General features: G+C 28.5%; 1 protein-coding gene across 1 annotated transcript in view; it reads left to right on the top strand.

Moving 5' to 3' along the window:
* The window catches only part of LOC119603960 (DNA polymerase alpha subunit B), a 176,233-nt gene that overhangs the window by 151,915 nt on the left and 9,056 nt on the right, over nucleotides 1-15,262 (top strand). The window contains exon 3 of the mRNA XM_037956267.1: nucleotides 10,993-11,066. Coding sequence (XP_037812195.1) covers nucleotides 10,993-11,066 — 74 coding nt within the window. The remainder of the gene's footprint in view (nucleotides 1-10,992; nucleotides 11,067-15,262) is intronic.

Here is a 15,262-nt window from a genome sequence, read left to right on the forward strand (position 1 = left end):
AAACTAGGGATTTTTATACATATACATATGTATATGAACCTAGCATATATTGTTAATACATCATAATATAGTACTCCCATACTACAGTAAAATAATAGGCAATTCATACCAGACTTTCTAAAACTAATCACAAAATACTTGATTCAAGTATGGCTCTATCAATTCACGATGATATCAATTAATAAATTTAAAGCCCAGGAAAATTAGTCGAAAATTACTAAAGTGGGGAATTGTGGTACAGGACTTCGTATTAGTGTCTTAATTAAGAGGCTAAAAGTCGCCACGTACGCTAAGCGAGATATTGGGGGTCGAAGGTTACAAATTTGTTTTTTTTTTTCTTTCAAATTTCTCGCTTATTGTGATTCCTACGAATTCCGATGCTACTACATTTCTATAGACAACTAAATTTCCTACGTTTTAGTTCCAGACTATTTTGTATGTTATTTGTTGTTTTCGAACTACGGTACATTCCACTGTCATTTTTAAATCCTGTCATAATTTTGGAAAAAATCTTTAATATACGGCCCTTTTTAAATGTTGCAACTTTCGATGCGTCTAACTTTGTATAGGGACAAGATAAACGTTGAGAAGTTGTTTTTGTTTTATTCAGAATTTTTTTCAGAAAGCTACAAAAAAATTTAAGACCCTCCATAGGACCGCCACATTTAAAAAACTAAAAATAGATCGAGTAAATTTAAGAATTAAGAAAAATAAACCTAAATATCTCTTTAAGCAAAAGAGATAACCCAAACAAGTAAGCGTATTTTTTGTAGATCTTCTCAGGAAGTATATTTTAAATTTCAGCTCATTCAGATCATAAATAGATTTTTGCCGATTTATTAAAAAATTTATACCCGAGGTTATCAACTTTGGCCCCCATTCCGCCCTCGATCGCCTACAACTGTCAATCAACCCGGAAACATGTCAGCTTCAAACATGTGAAATTTCATTGCTACCCAGCAAAAAAAGAACTTCCAAAGAAGCGAAAAATAAGTAGAATTTACTCCATGGAAGTACTGAAGAAGTGATGATTTTAACACAGGCTTGTCATAGGAGGGATGACCTTTTTATTTGATTCCAAATTCACTACTTCTGAAGTCATTCTCAAGAAGTAATTTTTATGCTCTTTTTTTGGAAGTTATTCGGAAGTGAAATTGTATTATTATAGAATACAACTAATTTGACTTAATAATTTTAACATTAATGAGGGTAATAGATACATTTAATAAAACAGAAGCCCAAAAGTAAAATTTTTTATCTCCCAAGAATGTAAGAACAAAAAAATATCTTCAGCTTTAAAAAAAATATAATTATTTTCGCATCTTTGGAAGTCTTTAAACATCACTTCCTCAGAAGGTTAAAAAATTCACTCAGTGCTACTTATAAAGTGGTGATAAATGTTATTCTTTTGGAAGTACTTCGTTTTATTTTTGCTGGGTATATATGCAATAGTTCCAGGGATACCGTATTATTTCCACACCACTAGGGTATAAATGGCCTACTTTATATTAAAATATTAAATTAACATTTCTATTGCCTAATTTGAATTGTTAATTTCCATTACTAATGTTTAAATCAAAATTTGAATCACCAACATAATAATTCTTCAAGCATTTCCGTTACGTTTAAATTTATCCCCAGCCACAAATATTAAATCCAAGCTTTATAAACCTGGAAAAACCACATATAATTAAAAACCTAATTAATACTAATATAAAACAAAATACTTTTTATACTTGTATGTCATCCATACCTGACTACATTTTTTAGGGTCTATTTGAAATAATAATAAAAAAATACATTAAGCCTGAAATATTTATGTTTAAAGTTCCACATTTTACAATTTGATTTCCTTTCAAAATTCTCGGTAGACATACTTGTATTTTTGTAATTGTAGTTCTTTTGTTATTGTTGTTGTTTTTGTTTTAATATATTATACTAGCATACATTTATTTGTATTTACGTGTGTTTATGAGGAGTAATTACTCAACTTAAAAAATATTGTTGCATTTTCCACATACAACAAAGTCATTCACGCACATGGGGGGTCTATCTTTAATGTAATCCGGCTATGTCCGGCTCTTTGGTCTGTATCTGTTTTTTTATATATAAATGTATGATGGTCTGTTGTGAGCAAGATGTGTTAGCCACAACTATGATTGTTTATGGGAATAATATTTTAATAATAATTATAATGATAATACATACTAACTTGCAACGCGTACAAAAATAAAATACCTTAAATTTATAAGTACGTGGGTAGATTTATATTCGGGAAAAATTCAATAAAGAGGTTTAATATTAATGGTATGGTAAGTACGGGTTTTATAAAGGACTATTTTTTGGTACTTTTTCGCTCTTTAATTGGTACTTTTTGAATTATTTACAATAATATTGAAGAAACATAAAATTAAGCATGTAGGGCTCGGAGTAAATGACAACCTATAAAAGGAGACTTTATGGTACTTTTTTCTACAATATTGAGCTTTGAAACATTAAATAAGGATGTAGAACCCGGAGTAAAAAGGAAAATTTTTCGTACTTTATCCATATTCAAAAGGTACTTTTTGAATTTTTTAATATTAGTAGTACAGTAAGTACGGTTTTTATAAAGGACTATTTCTTTGGTACTTTTTCGCTCTTTAATTGATACTTTTTGAATTTTTTACAATATTGAACCTAGAAACAAGAATTTAAGTATGTAGAGTCTGGTGTAAACGAAAACCTATAAAAGGGGGCTTTTTGGTACTTGATCGTTTTTCAAAAAGTACTTTTTGAATTGTCAGTAATATTGAAGAAACATAAAAGCATGTAGGGCTCGGAGTAAATGACAACCTATAAAAGGAGACTACGAAACTTTTTCGTATTTCAAAAGGTACTTTTTAAATTTTCTACAATATTAAGCCTTGAAACGTTAAATAAGGATGTAGAGCCCGTAGTAAATATGAACCTATAAAAGGACATTTTTAGTACTTTCTTCAAATAATACTTTTTTATTTTTTTATAATATTGAACCTAGAAACATAAGTAATTTAAGCATGTAGAGTTAGGAGTAAATGAAAACCTATAAAAGAGGACTGTTTGGTATTTTTTCGTATTTCAAAGGGTACTTTTTTCTACAATATTAAGCTTTGAAACATTAAATAAGGATGTAGAACCGGGAGTAAATAAGAACTTATAAAAAGGAAATTTTTCGTACTTTATCCTTCTTCAAAAGGTACTTTTTGATTTTTTTAATATTAATAGTACGGTTTTATAAAGTACGGGTTTTATAAAGGACTATTTCTTTGGTACTTTTTCGCTCTTTAATTGATACTTTTTGAATTTTTTACAATATTGAACCTAGAAACAAGAATTTAAGTATGTAGAGTCTGGTGTAAACGAAAACCTATAAAAGGGGGCTTTTTGGTACTTGATCGTTTTTCAAAAAGTACTTTTTGAATTGTCAGTAATATTGAAGAAACATAAAAGCATGTAGGGCTCGGAGTAAATGACAACCTATAAAAGGAGACTACGAAACTTTTTCGTATTTCAAAAGGTACTTTTTAAATTTTCTACAATATTAAGCCTTGAAACGTTAAATAAGGATGTAGAGCCCGTAGTAAATATGAACCTATAAAAGGACATTTTTAGTACTTTCTTCAAATAATACTTTTTTGTTTTTTTATAATATTGAACCTAGAAACATAAGTAGTTTAAGCATGTAGAGTCAGGACTAAATGAAAACCTATAAAAGAGGACTTTTTGGTACTTTTTCGTTCATTAACTGGTACTTTTTGAATTTTCTAAAATAATGCACCTAGAAACCTTAAATTAAACATTTAGAGTTCTGTGTGCATGAAAATCTATAGGAAAGAATTGTTTGTACTTTTTCGTTCTTCAATTGGTACTTTTTAGTTTTTATGCAATATTGAACTTTGAAACACAATCAGAAATATATCATTCTGATGGAATGAAAATCCATTACAGTGAATAATTTGGTACTTTTTGAATCTTTAACAGGTACTTTTTGATTTTTTTTTATAATATTATACCTAAAAAACACAAAATTAAACACGCAGCTTACTGATTGAATTAAAATTTATAAAAGGGAGGTTTTCTGGAACGTCTTCGTCATTCAAATGGTATTTTTTGAAATTCTGAATTATTGAACTTAGAATCATTAATATAGGATACTGAAAGTTTTCAAAATATGTTTGTATATCTGATGTTAATCTTTTGTGCTCACAGAGAAAATATTTAAATACATAAATCAAGGCAGGTATTATATCAGTAAGTTTCGTATGGAAAGTGCCATGACCACCCAATCGAATTCGCCCATTTTTGGCATACAATCGCACTGAGCCACTCATTCATACAAATTCTACTAAAGTGCTTTTAAGCAAGAATTATGACTTTTTTTTGCACAAAATTTGTCAGTGGGGCCACTGTGCATATGTCTAATAATCCTCACAAATGTGTAAATATTATCATAATTTTTTCAATATTTTAATATAACAACAACATTTTTTTTTAATTTTTTTTAATTTCAAAACATTTGTTTTGAAATTCCTTGATTTGAGATTTTTTTTTAAATTTTAAACACAGACAACTTCAAAGACACAATTTAGCACCGAGTTCAGTACATGAGTAATTTTCCATTATATCACTTAACATCAAATTTATTCCCCATTTGTTTCTGTTGTTGTTGCTTTTTTCTGTAAATCTTTAATGCTTATTATGGCTAAGCTTTAAAGTTTAAACCATATGCTCATAATAATTATTTTTATTATGATACCCTACTCCACAAACAGGAATGGCATTTTTAAATACAAATAAAGTTTGTAACAATTGACAATTTTAAGAAATGTTAACAAAATTATGATATTTTCATAAAGAAAATTTATTAAAATTAATTGCTTTTAGCAATAAGATTCTATTACGATTATGATTAAAAATTATGGACTCGAAAATTTTTATGAAGAAAAAATATTAAACGTATAAACAAAATAATGTACAGTAGTTAATAATTCCTCTCATGATATGTTTATTTAAATTAAGCTTCATAAACAATTTTTTAATTCATAAAAATAAGTTAAGATTTTAAAATTGATATTTGCCCCTAAAACACTTTTAAATGACTGGCTGATTGTAGGGTATGGAAATTTTAACTTCACTAAATGCTTAACTCTTATTATGTACGATTATTTGCATCCTTAAGGCAATTTACACTTTGAATTATTCCGTTAATATGGTTGTTTTAAAAATTTTTTGTTTGCTGCTACCAATGTTGAATGCAACATTGTTGTCTGAGTAATTTATGCATATTTACTCGATACTATTTTGTTTAAAAGTAGGTACCAACTACTAGTATTTCCTTTATCTAAACATAATACCTTGTTGAAGTATTCTTAGATACCTTTTTTTTTTATTATTTTTCTGTTTTACTGTACAATATTTGTATGTAGGTTTGTGCTTAATGCTGGTTTCAAATTACATTGTATTATTATTACTTTTTTCATACAGTTTATACATAATTTTTTTTCATAATGTTTAGATCATTTTTCAGTGGTTACAATTTTGTATTTAACTTCTACCCAAGTTAAAGGTTAATTTCATGGCGAGACTCTATATATACGAGTTAACTTAATCAAGTTCAATGACATATTTAACAGCAAACAAAAATTAAATGAAATTGTTAAAAACTATAGTTATGATATGAATTATACACTTAGTTTTGATAATTTATGAAAATTTTTTTTATAAAAAAGTTCGTTGGCTTCTCACACAGAATGAAAAAAAAATGAAAAATTATACGCGTAAAGTTAAATGCTACTAATTTTAATACATTAAGGTGATTTGTTTGTATGTCCAAAAAAAAAAATCTTTTCATAAACCTATTTTCTCATAATAAGATTTTCTCATAACTTAATATAGAAATAATTTAGTCGAAATGGCATTTAAACATTTTCGTCTTTATACGAAAGATAAAATTTCAAAATAATACTGTTACTAAAAACTTATACAATCTGGAAAATTATTTTAACATAGACAAACCTGCGTTGAAAACTGAAAAAATATGTTATCTAGTGCGTCCAAAACAATTGTAAAAGCATTTATGTTTTCAGCTCTAATCCGAATCTAATATTTACCAATTTGTCTAATAAAAAATATTTAAACAATTTTAATTTACATCTATCCACAACTGGGTCAGTAGTAGGGATGCCAAACGGGAATTCTCGGATTTGAAAGTACCGAAAACCGGGATTTTAAAAAATGAAATCCCGGGGAATTTCGGAATTTTAAAATCCTGAATTTTAAGTATTTTTCCGCTATTTTAGTGTTAAATAAGAGAATTTTAAAAGTTTTTGGACTTAAGATGACTCTACTAACTTACAAGCTGAAATAGCAAATATAAAAAAAGCAAGTAAGAAATTATAGGCGGGCGAGGCCGACCATATAACACCAGTTATGAGAGTAAAATGTGATTTAGTTTTCATAATAAATCATTTAAGTTGATTTATACCTCGCCTCCGATATATTTTAGCAACTTATTGTTAAAAAATTATTTTTCTGAAACTTGCTTGAGGGAAGCCTTCATATGAGTCGATCCTCATAAAATTTGGAGGACGAATTTACGGTTACATAAAATGTATTTATGCTGAATTTCATTGCGGCACTTCTCTTTTTAAGCAAATTGTGGACACTAAATTCTTTTTTAAAGCTGTGCTTCGTATGGGGGCTAGGATTAAAAGAAGCCAGATCATTTCAAAATTCATCAGGGTATTTAAGGACAGCATAAAACAAAAGCACTACTCCGGAGAAACCCATCCCCATCTAAGGTGGTGTATGGTATAAAAAGGGCAATACATAGGCATAGATACTATCGGATATCTAATGGGTGTATTAAAATCTATAATGGAAGTCAATAAGATGGCGAGATGATAATTCCCTTATTTGGGTTAGAGAACACGGGATATAACTAAAAATAATATTGCTAGTACCTTGGCAAAAGCTAGAATTACTATGGCTATAATTGATATAAACCAGTTTTGTAGTATTTCCCTACTGACCATTAAATACCATATATCCGATATTCAGCTCAAGACGGATGGTCTCATGAGTACATAGGTGTAGTACAGGTGCTCTATGTAGCCTCGTATGGATCCTCATTACACATACTATCTAAATATTAGGTTTTAACAAATTGTAAATTTGGAAGCCATTGTAAATTTGGATATCATGGGTATTATTTTATATTTATAAGATATAAGAAGCTTTTGCTCAGAAGTAGGTTTTTATTCTACTATTCAGTACCTGGGATGGAAAGATTTTTATTCTAAGTACTTTGAATTAATTTGGTTTTCTTATCACAAAATGCTTATTGGAAAGTAAACACCTACTAAGTGTATTCATATTGCAATATGAAATAGAAAATGTTATTTTTGTCGGTAAATTATTAAGATTTTTTGAATTTTTTTATATTTTTCGGGAATTAGAAATCCCGAAAATACCGGGATCCCGATATCGAGATTCCGGGATTTATTTAAAAATCCCGAAGTCAATAGTACAAAGAGTATGGACTAAGCAATAATAAGAAAACATTTCTTAATTTAAGAACGAAAATCTGATTTTTTGGATCTCAAAACGATAGTATCTAAAATTTTGCACATATTTCCGCTTTATAAATACAATCAATATATCGTTACCTAAAAAGCAAAAAGGCGTAAAAAAAACACTTTTAAAAATTTTACAAGTGATTCCATATAATGTCGAAACAAATAATAAGTACGCAATAAAATGATAATTTCAAAGCTATATCACGAATATTTGTGTGTCGCCAAGACTTTGTCTATTATGTTGCTTTTTAGGGCTTTAAGACTTGTGGTTGTTATGGCTTTTTGCATTTCAGATAACGATATGTATGTTTGATCTTCAATGACACCTCCAGCCTGCCGACTCGGACAGATCTTTATAAATAAACAAACATAAAAGCGATCGTAAAATATATGTATGTATAATTGTCAATTGAAAAACTATGCCTCTTTATACACTCACTGTTCCCACAATTTGAGCAATTGAATTAAAACAAGCAGTATTTCCGATCAAATATTATAATGTTAGGATTTTAGATTCACTACACTTGAAAACAAATATTAAAATATACTAAATGTATTGCAAATATTTCGATCACCTCTATAGTTTTAATAAACAAAGCAGTAGTATATGTTCAGTGTTCAATTTCTAATCTTTTAAAATTCGAAATTCAGCAATTTAAATAAAACACCTGTTTATTAGTAGCAGCAACCTATTGTGTAAGGTATGAACAGCACAATATGTTATTGTTGCAAGTAAGCAAAATTCCACCTGTTAATGCTGTCAATTGCTACACACATAAAAATAGATAACTTAACATTGATAGAGTAAATAACAACAGCAAGAACACAAAATTATATTCCTTAGTTTTCTATAAGAGTATAAATAAATCTTTATAGATTCAATATTATAAAACGATTTGAATTAAAAAAAAAGTTACAAGATTGAAAAGAGTGTATTCTTTTTGATTTTTTTCAAGTATCCTTAAGAGAGACACTTTTTATAGAAGAAATCTATTTGTGAGAAATACTTTTTCTCCTTAAGTGAGATACTTTATTCTATAGAAAAAGTCTCCTTAAGAGAGACACTTTTTCTATAGCAAAAGTCTCCCTAAAAGAGTCACTTTTACTATAGGAAAACTCTCCTTAAAATTAACAACTTTTCAATAAAAAAATCGCATTAAGCGACTCTTTTATTCTATAGAAAAAGTATCCTTAAGGAAGAGTCTCCTTCATTAAGACACTTTTTCTATAGAAAAAGTCTCGTTAAGAGAGTCAACTTTTCTATAAAAAAAAAGTCTCGTTAAGAGAGTCATTTTTTCTATAGAAAATGTCTCGTTAAGAGAGTAATTTTTTCTATAGAAAAAGTCTCGTTAAAAGAGACAACTTTTCTATAGAAAAAGTCTCCTTAAGAGAGACAACTTTTCTATAGAAAAAGTCTCCTTAAGAGAGAAAACTTTTCTATAGAAAAAGTCTCCTTAAGAGAGACAACTTTTCTATAGAAAAAATCTCCTTAAGAGAGAAAACTTTTCTAGAGAAAACTTTTCTATAGAAAAAGTCTCTTTAAGAGAGACAACTTTTCTATAGAAAAAGTAGTTATAAAAATGGAAACTTATTCTTTTACATCTCTGATCTCAACGCATACAGATATGGTTAAAATGAAGTGTTTGTTTATTTGTTGCAAACAAATGTAACGCATTTCCGTTGGATTTACGATTTTAGACTCTGTGAATATTTTCGTTTGCAACTTCTTAATGACATCTTTGCAACCTCTTTTTGAAAAGCACAAAAAAACTGCACATCGGCACTTCGCATACACAAGTACATACTTCTTTATTTTTTTTATTATTTGTACAAACAAGTAGATATTTAACATTAAATTAAAGATACGTACAACTTGCAACAGACACTACAAGAAATATGTAGTGGATGTGATGTGTCTTTCACTGCACATACGTAAATATTGCTATTGTCATAGTCAAAAGTCGTAGTTGTTTTTTGTTGCTCTTGCTGTTCATGTTTAATGTTGAGTGCGGGAGCAAATATCATTTTAAATCAGTTTTATGCTTTAACTATTTCAATTTTTTCCTATAGACTTCATGATGATGTTGCACAAGTTGAGGCCAACAATACAAATGAACAGCGACATCATGAAGCAGTAGTTGTTGAAAGTATGGTAGGTAGATAGGTAATGGTAGCATATGGCAGTATGTAGTAAAAAAACAAACAACATCAAAAACTATGTTGAAAATGTTGGTGATGCCAATCATTAGAATGTTTATATGCAACAAGAGCAAAAATCTGTTGAAAGCAGTAGCTGCAAGTAGTTATTGTCTGTTCTCCTGTTCTCCACTACATTTCAATTCAGTTTTGTGAAAATTCCTAAGTCACCTTTAAAGTGTGTATTGTACATTTAAATATACATACATATTTGTGTGTATGTATTTAATGTTTCCTCTTCACTTCGAATCATCGGTTAGTTACATTTATATCTATCTGATCAGCAATGACTTTCAAAAAGTGTATTCAAAAGCATTTAATTTTTTTCTCCACTTGCTTCCTACAATTGGTAAGATTTTAAAAAGTTCAAATATTTTCATTGTACTCTCGTAAACACTAGAGTTTCAAAACGTTTAAGTGCCAAAAAAAAGCATGGAAAAAACTTCTACTGAAAAGTTCAACAAGTGTTTTGCGACAGTTTTTGCATTTTCTTTATTATTTTCTTCTCAATAGGGATTTAAATTTAAGATTTTTTAATATAAAGGCTTGGCCAATGTAACTCAAAAAGTTCTCGACCGATCTTATTGAAAATTTGTGCCAGTACTACTATCCATTTGAAAAACATCGCTATAAAAAATTGGATCACATGACATGACATAAAAAATTTTGAGAAAAATGTTCGCTAAATACAAGAAAATGTATGATTTAATAATAATAATATGAAAATATTAGGAATTTCTGTCATATTTATTCCAATATTCAAATCCTTAAGATAAACTAATTTATTACACTGTTCGTATAAAACGCTATTTATCAGTTGTTATTTGTTAATGTAAACAAACGTTTTTCTAAAAAAAAAATACAATCAATAAGAGTTTTTTTGTCTTTAACCAACTAGCAGCTGCTAAAGTTTTCCAACTGGAAACAACATTTCCTTTTTTTTTATTTTATTCATATTTTATATTATAAATAGAACAAAATATATATAATAATATTGTATTAAATTTGTACATTCTATTTTATTCAGCAAGTCTATTTCATCTCTTCCTTTTGATTATTATACAATAAATGTATATTTGTTGTAAATATGTATAACATCATATTTTTATATTATTGTATTGTATTTATTTCTTCTATATACATATTTCTTTTCCGCTTAAAATGTGTTTTTTTTTTTTTTTTTTTTTTTTTGTTACAGGCTAAAAGTGCTTTGTCCAGAACACCTGCTCGCCACAATGATGCCCTCTTCAGTCCTGCCAGTTACTCACCAATGTAAGTATCTGACTATCTGTCCGTTTCTCTATACAAATGTTTCGTATATAAATAAAATAAATATGTACTATTTATTCCATTTAAAAAATGTTGCACATACCCGTGCATAGATGAATAAGAAAGAAAAACTTTAAAAATGGCCTACAGTTAGTAGTACATTAAATCATAAATTTACAATTGATCATAAATATATGAACAGCATAAGTGTACATGTCAGACATTTGTAAAAGTCAGTAATTTAAAATAATCATATCATTAATACTTCGAAATATGTATAGAAAATTTTATTTATTTTCCCAATTGGAGGCTTAAACTCTGACTGTCGGCCATAGCAACAAAAACAGTTAAATTTAGTTTTTCAAACGAAAAAGCTATTTTTAGTGCGAAAAGTAATCTCAGATTTTTTAATGTTTTCGCGTTTAGAGTTTTATTTGGGGAACTGCAGGTAACTTTAGTTTTAGATCACAGGTTTTCAATATTTTCAAGATTGGAGGCTTTTGGGCAAATTACAGGCGACTCTAGTTTTTCATAAAACACATATAATTTTCATGGGAGATAAATGTAATCACGTTATTGAATGTTTTTGCGACTGTAGACTTCTTTAGGGAACCACAGGCAATTTAAGTTTTTATACAAAAATATAGACTTAGTGTAAATTAAAAGTGATCGTGTTCAATGTTTCTGATTTAAATGGAGGTTTAAGTAAGGAAAAGCTGTTTTTATTCCCACCATTATCGGAACGTAACACATTGAAATATAGATCGTAGTCCCAAAAATGTTGATATATTCTGGGTTCTTACTAAATTCTAAGACGATCTAGCCAGTCCGTCTAAAATTAGACAAAAACTAGTTTTATACAAAATTTTATGATCTGCCCATAATTGGTCCGACCCCCATATAAAGAACTCCACAGAAAAAACACTCATAACTGACTCAATAACATAATATAACAATGAAATTCGACATAAACAAGTTTCATAGGAACAAAAATCACTCTACAAAATTTTATGAGGTTCGGTCCATAATTAACCCTATCCCCCATATAAAGATCCATTCAGGAGATAACATCAACGCTCATAACTAGCATAAAAATTATCTTACAGTTATTAAGTAAGACAAAGCTAGTTTTAAAGAAACGAAAATCTCCCTACTAAATGTTATGAAGATCCATCCAAATTTGACCTTATACCTCACATAAGGCACCCTCCACAAAAGCTTAAAAATGAAATAAGACAGAAAAAATTTATAGAAACCATAATATTCTTACCAAATTCAATGAGGATCAGTCCATAATTGACCCTAATCCCCAATAAGGCCCCTTAAGAAAATTATTTTAACGTGCATAACTATATTTATAACACCAATATAGCGACGAAATTCAACATAAACAAGTTTTGTAAGAACGAAAATCTGATGATGAGGATCGGTTTACAACTATTTTATATATTGACTCCATATAAGATTCGGCATATCGGAATACAACACTCTTACTTGTTTAATTTATTCCAAAAAAAAAAACCCAGCATATTGCCATAATCAGTTAGAAATTTTTACTTTATATCTTAATTTTTTTTCCTGGTGGTATTTTATTAAGCTGATTCCTTTATAAACAGTTGAAATCAGATTTTAGCTGTTCTGTCAACGAATTATTGTTTATAGTAGCTTTATGCTTATTAAATAAAACTATTTTACAAAATTTTTTACCACACAATGGCCAATTGATAATAATTTATTAAATAGTTTCTTTAAGTAATCATACGTCTTTTAGAATGTAGAAGTTTTTGTTGACTTTATATAATGTTTTTAGTTAATAAAGGATATTCCATTTATTCTTTTAAAATATGGGAACTGAAAAATATTATTCTTTTCAAGTATTTTAGTCTTCTAAAGTTAAAAACAGCATTCCATTATTTTTCCTGTTTTATTTTTAATGCTTTTAAAAATCTATAACATCATTTTATTTATTAGTTATACATATTTTTGGTCTCACACCACAGTAAACATCCGCTATTCTATATTTTTTCCCTGATTATATTTCTCAATAATATATTCAAAATTTTAAGCATATTTAAGACTTCCACAGTGTTCATGAAAGTCATACACATTCTCATATAAAATCTATTTCCTTTGTAAAACATGTTTCATTAAACGTGTCCGTAATCAAACCAAGTAAGTTAGTTGTTATTAAACGAGTATAAAAATTATAAAAATCTGTAACTGAAAAGATGCTGACCACTGTTTTTTTTTGTTATAGCTGCTACTTAGTCTTCTTTTACTAAATACGTGGTAAAAATAACATGAATACATGTTTTAGACAAGATTTGCTACTTCCGGAGATTGGTAGGTAGGTTATACATTCTGCTTCATATACATAGTCTGCTTTAAATTACATTATATTAGTTAATGGCAAAAAAATATGAAATTCTTGAAGATTTTCTGTGGTAATAATTATAAAATAGACAGTAGCCAGCCAGACAACAAGTTCAACATACATACATACATGGTATACATATTTGTATGATGTATTATCAGACATCTTTATTATTACACTCAATTAATGTTGTTTATCATCATTATTGTTATCAAGTTTTAGACAAGAACTTTTAAAAGAAGATCATACATTTCACATCACTGTAGTTTTAATGGCATAATTTTTTATATTTTTTAAGGTAGTAGGAAAGGGAATTAAGTCAAATTTTCAGAAGAAATCGAACCTAAAATTGAATATAATCCGAGATTTGAAATGTAATAGATTTTTGTGGGATGCACGGAAAAATTTTTAGATCAGTAATATAGGCTACTTAGAAAATAATATAAATATTGTGGATATTATTAATACAATTTGGATCAGGTCATACATCGATTTCAGACTTCTATATTGGATTCACAATTTTGAGTGCAGCTGTCAGTGTTATAAATAATAAGGGCAACTTTAAACCTGAGTAGTGGAAACTTTTTTTGTTCTATTCACTGCTTAACTTGCATGAAATGGAACAAAATTTGAATTAAATACTTAAACTCTCTTCCACCAATATTTTTTTTAATAAAGTTACATTATAAATTTAGATTAATAAGATCATCAAAGAGCGTACAAAAGCTACATAAATAAATGTTAAAGTGCGTATCGTTATTTAAAACCCATAGTAGATTAATTTGATTTGGTAAGAGAACATCGATATGATTAGCTTTTTTCAAACATTAATCGCTTCACGTGTGCACACAATTTGCCCCAAATAATATCTCTTAATTTTATATTTCATCTTCGTCCTATAATTTATAATAAGATCATTAGTTTCTTCTGTAGTTATATAAACAGTGGGAAACAATAAAATTGCATCCATATAAGACCCACCTCAGAAAATCATTTTAACACATATAACTGCGTGAATAATATAGTCTAGTCTAGTCTATAGTCTAGTCTATAGTCTAGTCTATAGTCTAGTCTAGTCTATAGTCTAGTCTAGTCTAGTCTAGTCTAGTCTATAGTCTATAGTCTAGTCTATAGTCTAGTCTAGTCTATAGTCTAGTCTATAGTCTAGTCTATAGTCTATAGTCTAGTCTATAGTCTAGTCTACTATAGTCTAGTCTAGTCTATAGTCTAGTCTAGTCTATAGTCTAGTCTAGTCTATAGTCTAGTCTAGTCTATAGTCTAGTCTAGTCTAGTCTAGTCTAGTCTATAGTCTAGTCTAGTCTAGTCTAGTCTAGTCTAGTCTAGTCTATAGTCTAGTCTATAGTCTAGTCTATAGTCTAGTCTATAGTCTAGTCTATAGTCTAGTCTATAGTCTAGTCTATAGTCTAGTCTATAGTCTAGTCTATAGTCTAGTCTATAGTCTAGTCTATAGTCTAGTCTATAGTCTAGTCTATAGTCTAGTCTATAGTCTAGTCTATAGTCTAGTCTATAGTCTAGTCTATAGTCTAGTCTATAGTCTAGTCTATAGTCTAGTCTATAGTCTAGTCTATAGTCTAGTCTAGTCTATAGTCTAGTCTATAGTCTAGTCTATAGTCTAGTCTATAGTCTAGTCTATAGTCTAGTCTATAGTCTAGTCTATAGTCTAGTCTATAGTCTAGTCTATAGTCTAGTCTATAGTCTAGTCATAGTCTAGTCTATAGTCTAGTCTATAGTCTAGTCTATAGTCTAGTCTATAGTCTAGTCTATAGTCTAGTCTATAGTCTAGTCTATAGTCTAGTCTATAGTC

Source organism: Lucilia sericata, unplaced genomic scaffold, assembly GCF_015586225.1.
Source record: "Lucilia sericata isolate MDLA Ls3-8-SP2 unplaced genomic scaffold, ASM1558622v1 Contig000012F_arrow, whole genome shotgun sequence".
NCBI lineage: Eukaryota > Metazoa > Arthropoda > Insecta > Diptera > Calliphoridae > Lucilia > Lucilia sericata.